This window comes from Syngnathus acus, chromosome 12 (genome assembly GCF_901709675.1).
Source record: "Syngnathus acus chromosome 12, fSynAcu1.2, whole genome shotgun sequence".
Taxonomy (NCBI): Eukaryota; Metazoa; Chordata; class Actinopteri; order Syngnathiformes; family Syngnathidae; genus Syngnathus; species Syngnathus acus.
In genome coordinates, this window is record NC_051097.1 from 10,580,810 (window position 1) to 10,597,881 (window position 17,072).

General features: G+C 47.6%; 3 protein-coding genes across 7 annotated transcripts; all 3 read right to left on the reverse strand.

Moving 5' to 3' along the window:
• Window positions 1–76: 76 nt before the first annotated feature.
• Window positions 77–11,929, reverse strand: c12h2orf42 (chromosome 12 C2orf42 homolog). Of its 4 annotated transcripts, XR_005099563.1 has the most exons (11): window positions 11,621–11,929; window positions 10,562–10,913; window positions 9,814–10,474; window positions 9,577–9,699; window positions 9,394–9,498; window positions 9,116–9,220; window positions 8,932–9,032; window positions 8,691–8,853; window positions 8,439–8,618; window positions 6,195–6,318; window positions 77–983 (listed from the first exon to the last, which is right to left on the reverse strand). XR_005099563.1 is itself a non-coding variant. In XM_037264909.1 (10 exons), the coding sequence occupies exons 2-10, from the start codon at window positions 10,904–10,906 to the stop codon at window positions 943–945; spliced, it is 1,824 nt and encodes a 607-aa protein (XP_037120804.1). In that variant the 5' UTR covers window positions 10,907–10,909; window positions 11,621–11,929; the 3' UTR covers window positions 77–942. The 4 variants fall into 4 exon arrangements, 3 of the variants coding, with proteins under 3 accessions (XP_037120804.1, XP_037120803.1, XP_037120805.1); XM_037264909.1 differs by lacking the exon at window positions 6,195–6,318 and having other exon boundaries at window positions 10,562–10,909; XM_037264908.1 differs by lacking the exon at window positions 6,195–6,318.
• Window positions 1,269–3,575, reverse strand: LOC119130927 (zinc finger protein 703-like). The gene is made up of 2 exons (XM_037264912.1): window positions 3,177–3,575; window positions 1,269–2,767 (listed from the first exon to the last, which is right to left on the reverse strand). Exons 1-2 carry the CDS (start codon window positions 3,252–3,254, stop codon window positions 1,508–1,510), a joined length of 1,338 nt encoding a protein of 445 aa, XP_037120807.1. The 5' UTR covers window positions 3,255–3,575; the 3' UTR covers window positions 1,269–1,507.
• Window positions 11,930–12,000: 71 nt separating the features above from the next.
• Window positions 12,001–17,050, reverse strand: LOC119130930 (nucleolysin TIA-1-like). Of its 2 annotated transcripts, none has more exons than XM_037264916.1 (11): window positions 16,811–17,050; window positions 15,746–15,851; window positions 15,324–15,422; window positions 14,606–14,660; window positions 14,380–14,467; window positions 14,164–14,239; window positions 13,972–14,077; window positions 13,649–13,747; window positions 13,425–13,509; window positions 13,079–13,363; window positions 12,001–12,972 (listed from the first exon to the last, which is right to left on the reverse strand). In XM_037264916.1, exons 1-11 carry the CDS (start codon window positions 16,834–16,836, stop codon window positions 12,831–12,833), a joined length of 1,167 nt encoding a protein of 388 aa, XP_037120811.1. In that variant the 5' UTR covers window positions 16,837–17,050; the 3' UTR covers window positions 12,001–12,830. The 2 variants fall into 2 exon arrangements, with proteins under 2 accessions (XP_037120811.1, XP_037120813.1); XM_037264918.1 differs by having other exon boundaries at window positions 15,755–15,851; window positions 16,811–17,049.
• Between the last annotated feature and the right edge of the window lie 22 nt (window positions 17,051–17,072).

The following is a 17,072-nucleotide window of genomic DNA, read 5'->3' on the forward strand; positions in this document are numbered from 1 at the left end:
GAAAAAGGGGAGCGAGAAGACGGGAGCGCTGAAAACCGCCCGCTTTTTGGGTGCCGGAAAGAAATCCATAATTTAATTCCTTGACACTTTATTCACAAATTCTAATCACTATTAGAACAACAAATGATAAAAAAGGGAAGAAATCCAGACTTTTCCCCGACTTTTTGGGCCACGTCAATGTGATTGACCAACATGTCCACAAGAGGGCAGCATCATCACTTATAGTCAACATTCACCTCATTTCTATGACAGGAGAGGTTATAATTTCCTTCAATATTTAAAGAAGCTAAAGTTGTTTGACTTGGGCAAGTAAATATTTAAACTTTAAAAGAACAAATTTGAAATTAAATTTGGCTTTTAGACACGGGCTTTAGGTTTTCAAAAACAGGGTTCGAGCCTGGGTTAGGGTTTAAAGCAAGGCTTAGTGTTGCAAATTAGGGTTTTAAGACTTCCAAAGTATGTTTTTTTAGTCAGGGTTACTGTGTGTCTGTTCTGTCTCTTTAATTCTCCGTTCAATGAGTCATGTTGCATATTTTCTGCGTTTGTTTATTTGTGGCTGCCTGATGACAGCTTCATGACGGTTGCAAAACATTACGGCCCACATCTGGGCGCTTCTTATGTAGGGCACTGCCACCTCTCCTCCCCCCCTCCACCCACATACACTCAAAGGCCTCATTTGTGGGCCCAGTGATGGATGAAGTGATAAAGCCTGGAGACACCACAGAACACGTACCACTTTCTGGGATTAAGAACGTCAAGAACTATCTTTTAAAAGAAAAAATATTGATACAAAAGTAGAAAATGAACACATTGACGGATATGGATCAGATACCCATGAGGAAATCCAGCTGCGATGGTCATGTGACTAACAAAGAGATGCTTGATAAAATCTTCCCACATGTCCTTTGGAGACTATTCATTCTTGACACACACACAATGGAGTCAGTGTGTGTGGGCGCGCAAGTTGCCCTCCTGAGAGGAATCTGCGATGAAAAAACAGACAAGAGAGTGGGAATCGTATTTTTGATTTATTTAACAAAATATTAGTCGCTGCATTACAACCCTACAGAGGCCCTAAAGTGAACCCCCCCCTTCCCAATAAAAAGTAGTAGAAGCATTGATTCAACTGCTGTGGATTAGGAAGAAGTAGACTCAGAAATATAATTAGTCTACTACCTGGTATGCTTTGGTAGCAAGATAAAAAAAAGGACACGGTCGATTTCCCGAGGGGTGTAACGTGACAGGCAACAAAATTCTGTGAATCCAAATGAGGGTGCAAAAGTACAAGGATTTATTTTCTCTTTTTTCCTCGTACATTCCGAATGAACTGGGTGCTCAAGGTTTGAAGTCGGACACAGGAGGTGGATCTCGTTGGTCAAAGAGACAAAAATCAATTGCAGATTCAGTGGTTGTCGGGGTGCTGAAAAGCAAATCTTGACAATTCCTCAGTGGTGTCAACATTGATCCAAAAAGTCTCCCCCCCTGCTAAAAATATCCCCTGAAGGCATCATTGGTAGTCCAGAGTCGATGGAGGTTCCAGTCTTTGGTTGTAGAAGGCATAGTGCGGGTAGCATGGGCCTGTGGTTGGCCAAGAGCGCACGGCCATGGTGTAGGGTCCGGATGGCAAAGTACTGTAGGGGTGATAGCGAGCTATTCCCATACTGTGCGGCGCTCGGACGGAGCCCCCCGAGCCACTCAAGTGGGGCAAGTGCTGATGACAACGGGCAGGTGTCGAGGACGGAACCTTGGGGTCCGCCTCCATGGCCATGTGTGCCCGCAGGTGAACCAGCTCATCAGGCGCAGTAAAGTGCTTGTCACCCGGAGCCCTGGCTGACTCCCAGTTGCACGTGTGGGGGTCGCTCGGCAATATGTAGGAGTAGAGGGGGTGTGGAGGGTGGGCAGGGTATACCAAAGGAAAGCTGCAATTGAGACTTGAGAGCTCTTGGATGCAGGGGCCGCTGCTGACATGGGGAAGGCTTGGGTAGCTGAGGCAGTAGGGATCCCGGCACAGACCCTGCATGAAGAAAGGTGGCGAGGCTCTCGCGTGTGGGATGGAGCTGGGATGCTTGGGACCCAACTGAGGCGGGTAGCCAGCGTAGGAGCCCACCATTGAGCCGTGGTAGACCACATTGGACGGTGGCAAGGGGAAGTGACGGTGCGCCGTCTTGTAGGGCGAAATGGGCGTAAGGCGCCCGGGGCCAGAACCTGCTTGGCTGCCACCTGAGCTGCTCACGCCGCAGATGGCGCTGGCTCGGGGGTGGCCAGAGTTGGCGAGGTGCAGACCCTCTGAGGTCAGCCTGCTTGCGTCAATGTCTTTTTGGGACTGTCCGCCGCTCGTACCACAGTCGCTACTTGTGCTGCTCGGGCTTCCAGTTTCACGCTCGCTATTTGGCGAGTGGCGCAGCGGGTTGGGCGTCGTGCCACCTGATCGTTGGGTGGATCCTTTCTCACCGCAGCTCGGCGAGAAAGGGTGGGGCGCGTACAACGGTGTGTTGGCTATGTGCCCACGAGCGCCGCCAAGGGCCCCGACTCCTACTTTCTCGGACAAACTGCTGCTGCTCACTTCATCATCGCCACCTCTACCAATGCCACCGCTTCCTTTGAGGTAGGGCTTGACGCTGCACTTGTCCGCCAAAGGTGGACGCTGCTCTCCCACTTTAAAGCTGGAGCGCGTGGTGCTTTCCTTGGAGGAGGCCGGAGGATCTGCTTTCCCAATCTGCGAGCATGTCTGGGCCAGCATAGCCAGAGGGCTCTTCTTCACGTCCAGCTAAAATCAAGCAACAAGAGATGTTTAAAATATTCAGTTTGTGTACTGGGTCACTTATAATAAAACATCTCTTTAAAAAAAAGCCATAAAAAAGAGAAACGGTGTGAGCAACATTCATTTTTTTGGATTGTACAGGTAATATGCAAAATAGCATCTTGCAATTCACTATTTACTACTGAGCCCAAAGCCAGAAAAGCAATGTCACACTTTGCAACTTTTTCTAAACATACTTTAAAAAAAATACATTATAAATGTAGTTTACAGTATGTAAAATATTTAAAATGACATTTATGTCATGCAAGAAGTCAAACACTTTTTAACTTTAGCAGATATTATTTTGGAATCTCTAGCCTGTGAATTATTTCCATAAACATGTTAATTATTTGCTGCAATCAATCATGCAGCCTACCTCAATGGTGACAGAGGCGGGCGTGAGCGGTTGCAAGTATTCCGGGTGGGTCAAGTTGCCCGTATGCGCGCTCAACATGTTGACCACGTGCACCGCGAGCCGTCTCGCCTCGCCTCGCCTGCCGAACGGCACGGAGGTCCGGATGAGGCGACGACTGACAGAAGACGTGCGGCGCTCGGCTCGCTGCTCAACTTCCACCGCTCAGTGGCTCTCCGCGAAGGGGGAGATTTCGTCGGACGCAGCGTAATGCATCCACAGTCCTGCCGGTGTCTTCCGGGATAACGACGAGTCGCGGGTGGTGAGTTTACTTGTGCATGTTGAACGGCTCCAATGTAAAGTTCCGAGCCCGACGAGTCCCTCATGCACGCCTGTGCTGCGTGCACTCTCGCAGCCGATCGCAGGCAGGAGGAGGCAGGCGTGACTTCGAAGCAGCCAGTGGGCGGGGCGATACGAAGCGCAATATCAGCGATACAAGTAACGATACGGTTTTGACGTGGTTTGTTTTCTATAGTTTCCCCCCCCCAAAATTAGTCCAGCTCTATTCCTGGCTGCGTTGTACTTTTCGAAGCATTTTTTTTTTCTCAACAAATAAAATAATGTAATCTACAACTAATAATACAAATTGCAGGCTATATAAATGCTGGTCATTGATTTTAGAGCATCAAAATGACCACATTTGTACAATGACTATATGTATTAGCAGAAAAGTCCAATGAAATGTAATCCAGATCCAAATGACCCATTTGTGGCAATCCAACCATTGACGACATTCTTAAATTTAGGGTGGGAAAAAATGTAGAAAGTAGAAAAACCTCACCCCCATTTTTTTTGGGGATAGATTTTATGACGCACAACCCCGGCAGGCTTTCCCCTTGTGATGAAGGCCTTTCACTAGCATTTTTATTACAGCTCGTAACCCTCCCGATGGGTTGTGCGTATTCTCCCCAAACGGACACATTTACAACACGTTTATGAGTCGTCTGTGTTGTCGGAACAGCGAGACACGGCGGGCCGCTTTTATGCGGGGAAAAGTCTGACAGGGATAATCATTGCCTGGGCAAAAGCAGTGCACCCTTGGGGGGGAAAAACTCCCTGGTGACGCTCAGTTTTTAGCATCGGGTCAAGGACACACATCCCACAAAAGTGGCAGTAGCCGAGGTTTGTTTTTTTTAGCGCACCCCCCCAAAAAAAGAAAAAAAATTCAGTACACGGTTGACAGTAGCACTGAGCCAAGTGAGCTCAAATTTCAAGCGCCTGTCAAAACCTTCACTTTACATTTCAGCTGCGCACCGCCGGCGGCTTGTGAACTTTTCACTCTTTCAGGGGGCTCATTGTGAAAAGAGCCATCATTAGCGTATCGTTAGCATCATCATGTGCTCTACATCAAAGTCAGCTCCCGTGACACATCTCATCGGAATCTGTCATGTGCTGCTTTTACCGATCTGTCACACTTCAAACAACCTCCCAAAAACCAAGCCGCCAAGAACAATAAAAGCAGTCAACCATAAGCTAGGAGGGGAAAAATATCGCAAGGGCGTGAACGCCGTTCGGGTACTCTATGTACTGCTCGGGTAGGGTGGCGCTGCCCCGGGGGGGTGCACGGCCCGAGTGAACATGCCGGCATCGTCGACCAGATTTTCCACTTCCTGTGCCAAGATGGCGGCTGTGGCCTTTTATCCGCCGCCTTTTCCTTTGAAACAAATATTACTATCAGGACAGTTTCACACAGAGACCTGGCCATTTCCTGATTGAAGCACAATGAATACTTTCTTAGCGATTTCAACGTCGTCAAAGCGCAATCTGTCGTTCTGTCTCACACACATACAGCGTCTTGTTCTTTCGCTGACCTCTTTACCTCAGCAAGGCCAAATTATACCCGGCGTGCGTTTTGATTGACAGGCGAGGCAGCGATACGAGAGGAGGGGCGTCGTCCGTTGCCGTCAACAGGTCGCAATTAGTTTACAGCTGTCTGTGAAAAAAAAAAAATACTCACTTGCCGTCGCGACCCAGCAATTACGCGCCCTGACAGCATTCTTGACTCGCCTTTTTTTTGTGTGGTTTCGAAAAACTATGGTCGGTCGATCATTATGAGATTATCGCAGTTGAGCTGTCTTGTGTGTGAAGTTCCGACCGTTGCTTTGACTTTGCAAGAGGAAGCAGATTGATGAAATCTAAATCGATATTTAGCGTCAGACATTTGTCTAGTGGACACGGTTTTAAGTTGGCAGCCGGCGGACTAAAATTCGTTTGCTTTGGAAGAGAAATTGCCTACATCGCCCTATAATCCACGCTTAAAAAAGACAAACAAGTTTTTGCCTATACAGCAGCTCAGAAGTGGACACGGCATTTTCGCTGCCACAGAGAATTACGCCATAAAACATCAAAGATGAAAGAAAAATGACATGAAAAGCCACCGCAGCTGCCATCTTTCACTCGCCAAGCGCATGTGGCTGCGACGCCTCCGAGCCAATCGGTCACGCAGCACTCGTGAACCCATAAATCTATCGCGACAGGAAGCGAGGGGATCGGCGGCGTAAATCAACGCCGCAGATGAAAAACAGACGAAAGAGGAGGCCGGACGGGAGAGAGTTCGTGGCGGGACACAAAAACATTCCAGATTGTCCGTGAAGTCCGCGGGGCACTGAACTGAGACTTTAGAGCAAGACTTGAAAATGCCAGGACTGTCTAACCTCGCTTACTCAGCGACTTGTCAACATGTGTGTCCTGGTGGCTATGTCCCAGCATCTTTGTATCCTAGTGTACTTGTGTCCTACCATCCTTGCACATGCGTATTTTCTTTCGACATGGAATTCTTGTGTCCTAGTAGACTTCTGTCCTCATGACCTACTGTGACCTATTATTCTCATGTCCAACTGGACTTGTGTCTTTGTGGATTTAAGTTCTATGCACTTGACAACTTGTGTCCTACTCGGGTCCTCGTGTCCGAGCAGCTATCTAAATCGCGCATGAAAGCGTCGTTCTGAAAGCTCGCGTCTACGGACAGGAAGTGGTCATGACCTTACTTGCTGTCCGGCACGAATGAGAGGAAGGGGATCAAGAGGACGGCAACAGCGGCGACGGGATTCCAAGCTGTTGTCGTGGAAACGGCGATGACGGCTTTGTCGGTGTCACGGCCGCTTTGCTTGAACAAAGGAAGTGGAAAGGACTTATGTCACGACAGCTACATTTGATTTCAATTAATTGACAATAACATATTCCGATGATGTGACGATTCACTCCAATTCTGATCAAACTATGACCCAATTTACTCAAATTTCAGCGCAGATTTGCTGCAAATACAAATAATTAAATACATTTGAAATGATGACAAATGAAATGATCCGCGGATTCCTCCGAGGTAAAAACACGCCACTATGGAGGTCAGTGTGAAGCCAAGAGGAATTAACACTCGTCACTCAGCCGCCGCTGGGAGGAAGGTGGAAGCTTTGACAGAAAGCGACGAGCGAGAGAGAAATAGAACATCAGCGTTGGGCTGGCGACCTTGGCAGCCTGGAAGCACCACTTTACAGCGGAAAATCCAAACGGGAATATTTGATCCCGCCGCTCTTCGCCACAAACTTATTTTAGGAACTGCGCCTGACCAACACCACATCTCGGAACGGGATGTTCTCAAAAGTGTGTACTAGTTACAGTCGGCTCTTTACCCGCCGTGGCACTCCACAAAGCGAACAAACTAAATGTATTTGTCAGCATCTCATTGAGGCGCTGACAACAGGAGTGGGATAAGTCAACTTCTGTTCAGTCATTTTTCAGATGAATACTGTCACATGACAAGGGGAGCGCATTCCTGCCTTTAGGACTTTTCTCGATTGAGCATAGAAACACTGGGCCATAAAAAAAACAGATCATCAAGTTGCTGGGCAGAATTAAAGTATGGTTCATTGATGCTGTTTTTTGAGCTAATATGAGAGGGTAAAAAATAACCGGCTTTAGCGCAAACATTATTCACAAGCGTAATCTCCCTCTTTAACTGAGCGCCCAAATAAAAATGATACAGCCCGTGTCGGCACTTTTACAGCGTGCTATAAAGCAGAACGGCACAGTTAGCGCAAACACACACACGTGCATGCGCGCACACACAACCTGCAAAAACACTTTTACTGCAGCCTGCAAATGGACTATAGTGATTTTACTATTTAAGAAAAAAAAAAAAGAGGAGGAGGGAGTTTAATGAGCGACTTTGATGTCAAACAGACAGAAGGTGATTAAACATGGCCGCCATCTGTCCTCATAAACACCGCCCGGTCAGAGGGGTTCTCGTAAAGCAGACGTTACGCAGTCCCAAAACACGTCACGACACCTGTCGTAAACGTTGAAGGCCATTCATGAACAATGGTGACCAATCAGATGGGGAAGTATGCCAGGGTAAATAGATTTTAGCAAGAAAAAGTCGAACAGGAAATTTCTCAGCGATGCTGACAGCAAAGTGTCTGCTCGTGACGTAGTTGTACAATCCACGAATCAAATGTCAATTTTTTATTTTTGCGTGAAGAAGGAAAGAGAATTATAGGACCTGGGGGTCGCCATCGATTGGCCACCATTTGTGATGGATGACGCAATAAGCGGCGAAGGAGGAGTAGTTGAATGATTGATGCTGGTCAACGCGCTGGCCAATCAGCAAGCGGGAAGACATAACATGATGGAGGACCGAGAAAGTGGATAAGATGGACGGTGGCTGGGGGGGAAGGCACACTTGTCTCTAGAATGGACCGGTAGTTATCATTTAAACCTTTGATGACAACACTTAAGTCACATTTTTGACATTCTTAATTGTCAGACGGACAATCATAGTTTGACAGCAAAGTTATTGTGCAAGCTAAATGTGCTACATTCTAACATGTCAATCAAGTACCATCTGTCAACACAAAGTGCATGAAAGAACAGGATAGTGGCGCTACCTGCTGGCGAGATCTGAAACTACCATAAATTGTCAGGATCTTACTGGGAAGACTTGATTTTAAACATTTAAACATACAAAACCACACACATTTTAATATCCCTTTTTACTGGTCATGAAGCCAAAAGAGTAATTGAATCATAATCAATTTATGTTTGAGCTTTTTCTGCACTGTTATGACCTATTTATGAATAAATAGAAATTATCATTTTTAAAATCTGTTTTGTTGCTTGATCAGTAAAATAATTGGCAGATTAATTAATTAACTATTTGTTAGTTGTAGGTAACAGTATATATTTATTCATCTATATATTTTATTTTTTTATTTGAAGACGGTGGCTCACCTTTGACGTGTCCTGTTGTGCTGTGACCATCCTTCTCTCCACATTCCACCGGCTGTCCGCTCTGCTGGTGTCCAAACTGGTAGAGGATCCTCAGCTCGCCCATGTGGCAGCGTGGGAGCACGTCGGGGGTCCACTCAATGACAAAGGGGCCGGGTTCTTCTGGGTCATCCGAGCCGGGCCCTGCTCAGGCCGGAGACAAAGGTCAAGTGCATGCTGGGGATGCTAATGCTAATTGGAATACGAGCAACTCACCAACTTTGAGGAAGGTTTGGAGCTCCATGGGCCGAATGGGCAACGTCCTATCCGTTCTAATCCCGTCCGCCGGCGCAGGTTCAGGCGGAGGTTGAGGACAGTGAAAGCGGGAGTAGGAACCGTCCATGTTGCGGACAAAACTCTGAGTGAGCTCTAACTGCAACTGGTAGACAGACGATGATAGTCCAGGCCTCAGACGCGGGGAATGTAGACCACGCGGGTTGGAATTGAGGGGTCTTACCTCAGGCGTGTCAAAGATGCGTTTGACCAGTGCGAGGTTGGTGATGTGCCAAGTATATTTGGACAGGGAGCCCTGAGGGACGCCGTCATTGTTCTCCAGCACTAAAGCCATCGAGACACATTGAGTTTGAGCTAACTTCGGTCAGCAATTAGCCTGGTGAAAAACGCAGACCATGTGGTCCCACCTGTGGTGAAGTTGGGCAGCCGCCTCTTGGAGCCCAGAGACAGGCGATGCTGCAGAGCATTGAAGAATTGCTGAGGAATGTAGTATACCAGAGGCTCGGGTTTCCCTGTGGGGTTAAAAAAAAAAAGATTCCAATTACACATAATTCGAATCTCTGTTGGGAGTCACATGAAAAATAAATATGTCTTCTCTTTGTCACAGTGACGTGCGTGCAATATCGGCCACATGCTAGCTGTCACGTTGGACTTTTGAAAAAGGAAAAAAAAATACATTTCCTACCGTCAAACTGGTAGTGCATGGTTTGCTGAATCCTCTCTGTGACGCCGGCCAACCACTGGTAGAAACTCAAGGACATTGAGCCCTCATCCACCATCTGAGTGCCAGCTGAGACACGGCAGTTCAAGTACCAGGAAAAAGTCACGGAACAATAAGTAGAAGCCATAAAATGTTTTGGACTAGTACCTGAGGGAGCTTCATCCGGGCGTGGTTTCTTGGCTTTGTGAAGATATCTGAGAGGTTCCGTGGGAAGGGGAGGGGGCCTCTCGCAGGGAACGAGGACTTTGCCGGTTGGGGTAGGTACAATGCCTGAAAGACAAAGGCGTGAAAGGGTTAATGATGTTGCATTATTGAAGATGAGGTCATCATCACATAGTACTGTACAACTTTAAAAGGCTGGACCAATCAGATGACCACTCTTACCTGTTGTCGCCGAGCTGATAAAGGTGGCAAATTCTGCCGCCAGTTTCTCATCGCTGGCAAAGGCACAAACGCAGGCATAGAAGTGCAGGCAGGGGTGTGAAGGGTCTGGGTGGTCAGTGGCGCACGACGCCTCAGCCGTCTGCGGGCGGCAGGCGCAGTGAAATGCCGCCTGCTGCTGCGTCGCCCGCCGGGTCCTTCTGCCGCCTTTCGCCACATTGGACGGTCCTACGCCGCCACCGACCGTCAGGTGTAGAAGGCCCAGGGGGTGCGCAGAATCGGGGCGGCACTTGACCACCAGCGTGTCCTTGGACACCCGTTGCACCAGGGGCCCCGGGGACTCGGTGGCCAGGCCCCACAGTTCCTCTTTGTCCTGCATTGAGGCTGTCAATGCCTCTAGGGCAGAGCTCTTGACGCTCAGAGGGGCGGCGGAGCGGCGGCACTCGATGGCAGTCTTGATATGGACGCAGAGGGTGTCGGGTAAGCCGGACTCAGACCGGTCGGACCTCGAACCCTGCTTGCAGGCCGGCATGAAGCAGCGGCCCATGTTGATCTGAGACAGCATGGGGTGCCGCTCGCCCGTGGAGATAGCGGTGTCGGTGGGAGACAGCCCCACAAAGCCCAGCTGGGCGGATCCTCGTTCTCGGTGGCACACGGAAAACACCTGTGTTGGAGGGAAAATGACCGAGATAATATCTAAGACGATTCAATACTCATGCAAGAAGATACCTTCTTTATATTTCCCACCAACCTGAACACCGCCCCCTTCGTTGTTATCCTGCTCCTTCCCCGCTCGCTCCTCGCTGTCGATGATCACTCTGACCGCCTCCACGCCACCCTTCCGGCTCCCCCTGTTCCCCGAGGTGGCGTTCCGGAGTGATATCCCGCACAGTTTGTTCTTGCAGCTGAGCCCCCGGGTGCCGTTGTAGACGCCACAGCGGGGACACTTGCGGATGCCGCGCAGGGTGGCCCTCCCCAGGTTGGAGAGGAAGGCTGGGGTTACAGCGGACCCCGCCTTGGTGTGAACGTCCTGCTGTTTGGCGGCGAGCGGGGTGGCAGACAATGGTGGGATGATGGAAGGGGACATGCCTTCCATTTTCTGACTAGTCAAGAAGGAAGGGGGGGTCAAAATAAACACATAGTGGGCTGTGTTTGGAATCATTCAGCAACCCACTACTCCATAAACACTATACAGTGAACTTTCAACATTATATATATCTAGATTCATTCAATAACAAAAATCCACGAACACGTAACCCCCACCCACCCCATTCACTTGGCGGGTTTTGTAATCCTGTATCGGTGCCACTAGATGGTGGTAAAGCAGTAAATCCGGAAATGATTCGAAACGATAAACCTGTCACACATATTAGGACTGTTCAATATTTAAAATGTTCAACTGCAACAAACCACCTTCACACGAAGGTCATGAGTAGTATTAGCTTACACAAATTGATGTACCATCACAAGTATGCGGACTAGCATGTTATTGTTAAGTCATTAATAAAACTCATTTTGATATTTGAATATAAATTAATTGCTATGAAATACAAACAAAGTGTAATGGTTGAATAAGACTACGCGGGCTCTCCACAGCAGTGGAAGCATATTTTTAAACTTAGGAAAGCACCGAGAACATGCAAATGAGACTCGAACCCCGGACCAAGGAACTTCTGTTTGAAGTGCCAACCACTATAGTGTCTAACAGCTATAGAGGAAAAACATATTCACACCCTCTTGAGCCGTTACAAAATACTTATTAAATACAAGCATTTAACGTGACAAAATGAATAAATGTCTCATCAAGTACCTGGGAAGGTTCTCTTCGGTCAAATAGGGCTATTTTACCTCCAGAACCGCTCGACCGTCGCCATTGCTTCTTACATCCCAACACCGCATTGCGCCTGTAACGACACTGCCGATAGGTCGGACAAAGTCACGTGAGATAATGTGGGCGGCAATTTCTCCTGCGTGAGGCATCATGGGACTTGTAGTAAATATCAATAGACGAGTGGCAAAATTTGTTCTTGTGTGACTGCCGTGTTTTCCTCGGTGACATCTGCTTTGGGCATACAAATATTAAACGTTTTTCTCACTAAGGGATCCTTTTAAGGGATTGTACGTTTTCACCAGTCTACACACTCAATCACAAACTTACATTCACTCACATATTCACACATACAAGTGTCCTGAATGAACGTCATTCTTTATACAGATACAATTGAACAGAGCGCTCAGTTATTTACAATAAGACTTCAAAAATGATATTACAAAAGAAGGTGGAATGCAAAACAAAACAAAAACACTTCAAATTGAGTGAACTTTTTTTAAAGTAGTTGTGCAATATTTGTCTGCCTGGTAAGTAAAGACGAGCGTGGCAGTTGTGTTCCCTGCAAGACATTGTTGGAAATCCAATTCAAACAATAAAAAAAAAAAGTCGACAGCCACTCGGTGCTTTCTAATCAAAACCTTGGTGTCGCTGCAGTCAATTCCCCCGAAATGGGGGGAAAAAAATAAAAAAAGGCAAAAAGCTCACAAGCTGAAAAAGACGAAAAATTACTAAATTAAAAACACGATGTAGTCCTTTCGTATTGAGAGGGAAGTGGGAGCGGGTGGGGTGGGGGGGCCTGACTTGTGTGTCAAAGTAGCAGTTCATGCACACCAAATCGTTCAGGCTGCTAAGTTCGTACTCTTTGCTTCTTCCTCAGTGATTTCCTACATTTCACAGAATGACTTCTGCACCCTGAGAACTGGCCAGGACTAACGGGGCGGCGAGAGAGACAGCACGGATGTGGGGCGGGGGGGAATTCAGATCTCTTTGGCTCTGCAAACAAAACATGGCGACGGCAAAGACTTTAAGCAACGTCGCCTTTCCCTAATCTAAACCATAGCTGTGCTCAACTTGTCATGTACATGTTGGTTGGTGATGGCGTAAAGGATGCGAGGTGCAAAAAAAAAAAAAAAAAAGCAAAATGGATGTCCCTAACCAGAGTGTAATGAGGCGCGTCCAGCGGGCGAGATCAGTGGGTGTGGAAGCCGGTCGTGCCGGCCATGCCGGCTTGGTTGGCGAGCATGGTGCCGTTGACACCCTGGCCGGGCTCTACCATGCCGCCGTTGCTGACGGCGCCCACGCCGGTCCACCCGGCGGCGGAAGGAAGAGGACTGAACACAAGTCAAAATTCAGGAAGTCATTTTAAGATCTTCTCAATGATAATATTTAGCTGAAAAAATGTGGTGAAACGTTAATGTGTTGTGTCGGTCTACTCACTTGTAGCACTGCTGATCCCAGCTCTGGCCGTAGACGCCGTAGCTGGGCACCTGCCAGCCGTTGTGCACGTACTGGCCCATCTGCTGCGTGTTGCCGTACCACTGCCCCCATTGGTTGTAGGGCTGCGCCGCAAAGCTCACCGTGCTCTGAGGCAACTGGACCTGCTGGATGGGGCCCACCATGTCGGTGGTCTCCTTGCCCCAGTAGCACTTGACCACAAAGCCCTCCACCGACGTGCCGTTGACCGAGACGATGGCGTGGGCGGCCGCCTCGTGAGAGTTGAACCTAGGCGGGCGAGTCGCACTTTTGAGCTAATGTTACACAATTTTGTTTTTAAAAAACTGACCTCACAAACGAGTAGCCCTTGTCGGGGAAAACGCGGATTTCCATGATTTGACCAAAAGGCGAGAAGGTCTGCCTCATGATTTGCTCTGTGAAGAGACAAGCATTCGTGCATGTGTTTGTAAAATAGTTTCTTTGAACGGTGATGATGGGTTGATAACTTTGCAAAAGTTACTGTCCCCACACACACTACAAAAATCAATTTTGGACAAAAAATGACATCCTCACCGGTGAGACCTGCCGTGACTCCACCGCAGTAGACTGTGCAGTTACTGGGACTGGACTGATTGACCACCTCGTCGAAGGACAGCTGCTTGGTGGTGCTCGCTGTCAGACACAACGCGGCATCGATGATTTTTATGACAATTTAGAATGTTCAAAAGTCACCTAAGAACCTTTTCCGTGCAACCGAGAAAGGTTTTTAGCCTTTTTGGGTTTCAATTGTTTAAACTTGAAGTGTGACTAAATAGCAATGGAATCTGATTGCATACAAGCTTGCGCATGTTGAACTTGGCCAATTTGTTTTCAATCAAGCGTCCATTTGATCTTACTTTCATTAGTTGTTTTGGGCGTGGGCTTTCTTGTGGCCCAGTTGGTTCTAATCTGCCTCCCTCCAAGCCACTGGCCTCCCATCTGCTGGATGGCGTTCTCGGCATCCTGAATGCGGCAACGACAAAGTACGTCAAGCTGGTGGCTCCGCGAATCGTCTGCAGCGATGGGAGGGGACGGAGCGGAGCGCTCACCCATTTGTTGAAGAAGGACACAAAGCCGTAGCCTTTGGACTTGCCGGTGGCCATGTCCTTCACCACCCGACAGTCACTGCACGCAGTAGCGGAAATCCAAATGTAAGCGTTTCTTGTAATAAGCAGCATGTCACTGCTTACGTTAGCATTAGGCTAGCAGGACCAACATGGCAAAGCACTAAAAGAGGTGAAAATGAACAAGAGTATTCCACTTACGATATTTTCCCAAAGGGCCCGAAAGCGGCCTTGATGTCATCCGTGGTGATCTCAGGACTGAGGTCTCCGACAAAGACGTGGAAGTGACCTAAAAGACGTTTTCAAGATTTGTACATTCCCATAGTACACAAGTGTCTTTACGATGTATCGATTTGGTTTTCTCATTTTTATGCCCATCCCTAAAGACAACGTTGGTATCTTATTTACGGTATCGATTTGCACATACTGCTTGTGTCCTTCTTTTGGCTGGTCGGCGTGGTGGCCCAGTTGACCTTGACCTCCTGTAAAGAGACACAACATGGCGAGGAGACAAGTGTGAGACATTCTCAAGGCGGAGGAGGCTGCTCATGTTCTGATTAGACCACTGGTGGTCTCACACCACTTTTACTTCTATTTGCTGATTTTGAGGTTGTTGTTTTGAATGCGGTGGCTTTCTCTTGTGCATCATTACACACCACTGCTGATTTATATCATGGTACAAACCTTTTCAGAAACTAAACACACAGTAAGAATTTAAGAATGGGCTATTCAAGATGTCACACCCTCAGAAATCAGGAAAAAAGTCAGGCAAAAAAATTTGGAGCAAAAACTGAAGGAAGTAAGGTCCAAATAACAAGGGACTTACAAACAAGTGAATTTTACGAACTTGTTATACTCCTCAAACGCTCCTTCAATACCTGTTGAGGAATAGAATATTTTCAACTGAATGTTTGTCTCGCTACAAGTGTGGCGTCTAGTGGAAAGCAGGTAGTACAGCAAATGAATTAAAAAAAAAAAAACACACGCACACACACAGCCATACGAGGCAGAAGAGCATCACCCAACACAATCAAACACTCCCGGCTTTCAAAGTTGAAAATATTTTTCTTTGCCTTTAACACACCAAGAGTGGCCCACCCAGCCCGGTCTGAGAGGCCCGCGCCAAAGGAGACAGGATCGCTTACCTTACCCAGAATTTTCCGACCGTTCATGGCCGCAATGGTGGCCATGGCGTGTCTATGCTCATAGAATTCCACAAAGCAGTACGGATCGTGACCCGCCGTCTGGATGGAGCAGGAAAAAAAAGTGGAAATACATGAAGAGATGTGCAAATCAACATGTTCAACAAAGTGGTGAATTTAGTGCTGCATGCTCAGCTATTCCATTTGAATGCCATTTATAGAGTGTCAATCGTGAAAGTTGCCATGTGCTGTTTTGTTCCATAGAGGGGGGAAAAAAACACAGGAGTCCATTCACGGTGCGGTGTTTATTCAAGTGGACAACGCAGCCTTGCGATAAATTGGACTGCCATGTCAATTACAGTATATGAGGAAATACCCCCCCCAAGCTGAATCAACAGTTAACACAACAAGGTAAGTTGACTCACTGAACTCACATCTACGATCATTTTACAGCTCTTGCAGGGTCCGATCTGGCCAAATAACTCCAGGATGAGGGCTTCCGTCACATCCCGCGACAGGTTGCCCACATACCTGCAAAAAAAGACAGCAACGTGAGATGCCTTTTTTTTTTTTTTTTAAACTAATGGGTGATGGTCGCCAACAAGTGGGCCGTGCTGAAAATGGTTTAGCGTGTCGCACATTTTGGTGTTTGAGTGCTTGGAGTGTCTGCACATTGTGTCTGCACCCCAACTGTCCTACATCTAATCACCTGAAATGACTGATGATGATGATTATAAATATCCACAACCTAACTTGAGGTTCAGGTTAATTTTCTGTCAAATTGCATGCGCCAAACACGCTCAGCCTAATTTGTGGTGATAGGCTTGCAAATAAGACAATGAAGCCATCCCAGAGAACCCAGGTTGAAGTCAAACAAGCATTTGCAAAGTAAATTTAATACGTGATAAACAGGTTTGCTACACTAGTCTGTTCGGATGTCATAAAAATGACTATAAAATTCCTAGACCAATTTGATTTCTTAGTCATTGCATTACTTAAACGTTGCGAGGTTTTAATGTACTCTGTGCATCTAATTTGACCTGAACTTACCTCGAGTTGGAAGATTTAAAAATAGCACCGAGCTAATCTTAAAACAGGAAATACAGAGCAGACATGCGGTTTTTCTCGTTAACGTCACTTTGACGTCTGGTATGTAAATGATTTAAACCGCGTATGCACGAAGGAGCAAACAATGCAGAGATGTGGCCATAAAACGGAATTTCAAGGCCTAAAATGCTCGATTTTTAATTGGACGCTTATTGAATTGAGCTCGTAAACACGCAACATTGTTCTTAGTCCGGCGGTAAAACCGTGAAATTTCGCTCCATATTTTCGGGCAACCCCTTCAACAAACGACGTTACATATGCTTGTGTCATTTTAATATGCGTCAGAATGCATTTTTAGTCTTGGTCACGTTAGCGCGTTAGCTCCGCGTTACGTGAGCAACACAAGCTGAGCTAAGCTAACAAGACAGCCGGAGAACACTCACAGGGTTTTGGGCTGGTCATCGTCCATCCTGTCTCAAACTTGCTGGCCAAGACCAAGTCGCAAACGCGTGGCGGAGGGCAAGTCCACGGCCGTCGCGAGAGGCTGCCGGTGACACCGTGTCCGCTTGTGTTTTTGTGGCGCAGTACGAAGACGATAATGCCGCCGAGACTGGGGGCGGAGGGGGGACAAGCTCCGGAGCGAACAATGGGGTAGCCGACAAAGATGGCGGAACGCGGGGCCCTCGGTTGACGAGCAATGCGCAT

What these genes read in the sequence shown, in the direction of transcription:
- LOC119130927 (XM_037264912.1), bottom strand. Translation starts at nt 3,254, where the DNA reads ATGTTGAGCGCGCATACGGGCAACTTGACCCACCCGGAATACTTGCAA. An exon ending in CCGCCTCTGTCACCATTGAG is followed by an intron (nt 2,768 to 3,176) that starts GTAGGCTGCATG and finishes GCTTGATTTTAG; the next exon opens with CTGGACGTGAAGAAGAGCCC.
- LOC119130930 (XM_037264916.1), bottom strand. Translation starts at nt 16,836, where the DNA reads ATGGACGATGACCAGCCCAAAACCCT. An exon ending in GATGACCAGCCCAAAACCCT is followed by an intron (nt 15,852 to 16,810) that starts GTGAGTGTTCTC and finishes CTTTTTTTGCAG; the next exon opens with GTATGTGGGCAACCTGTCGC. An exon ending in TGGGATCAGCAGTGCTACAA is followed by an intron (nt 12,973 to 13,078) that starts GTGAGTAGACCG and finishes ACTTGTGTTCAG; the next exon opens with TCCTCTTCCTTCCGCCGCCG.
- c12h2orf42 (XM_037264909.1), bottom strand. Translation starts at nt 10,906, where the DNA reads ATGGAAGGCATGTCCCCTTCCATCATCCCACCATTGTCTGCCACCCCG. An exon ending in CATGCACTACCAGTTTGACG is followed by an intron (nt 9,221 to 9,393) that starts GTAGGAAATGTA and finishes TTAACCCCACAG; the next exon opens with GGAAACCCGAGCCTCTGGTA. An exon ending in CACAACAGGACACGTCAAAG is followed by an intron (nt 984 to 8,438) that starts GTGAGCCACCGT and finishes TTTTCATCGCAG; the next exon opens with ATTCCTCTCAGGAGGGCAAC.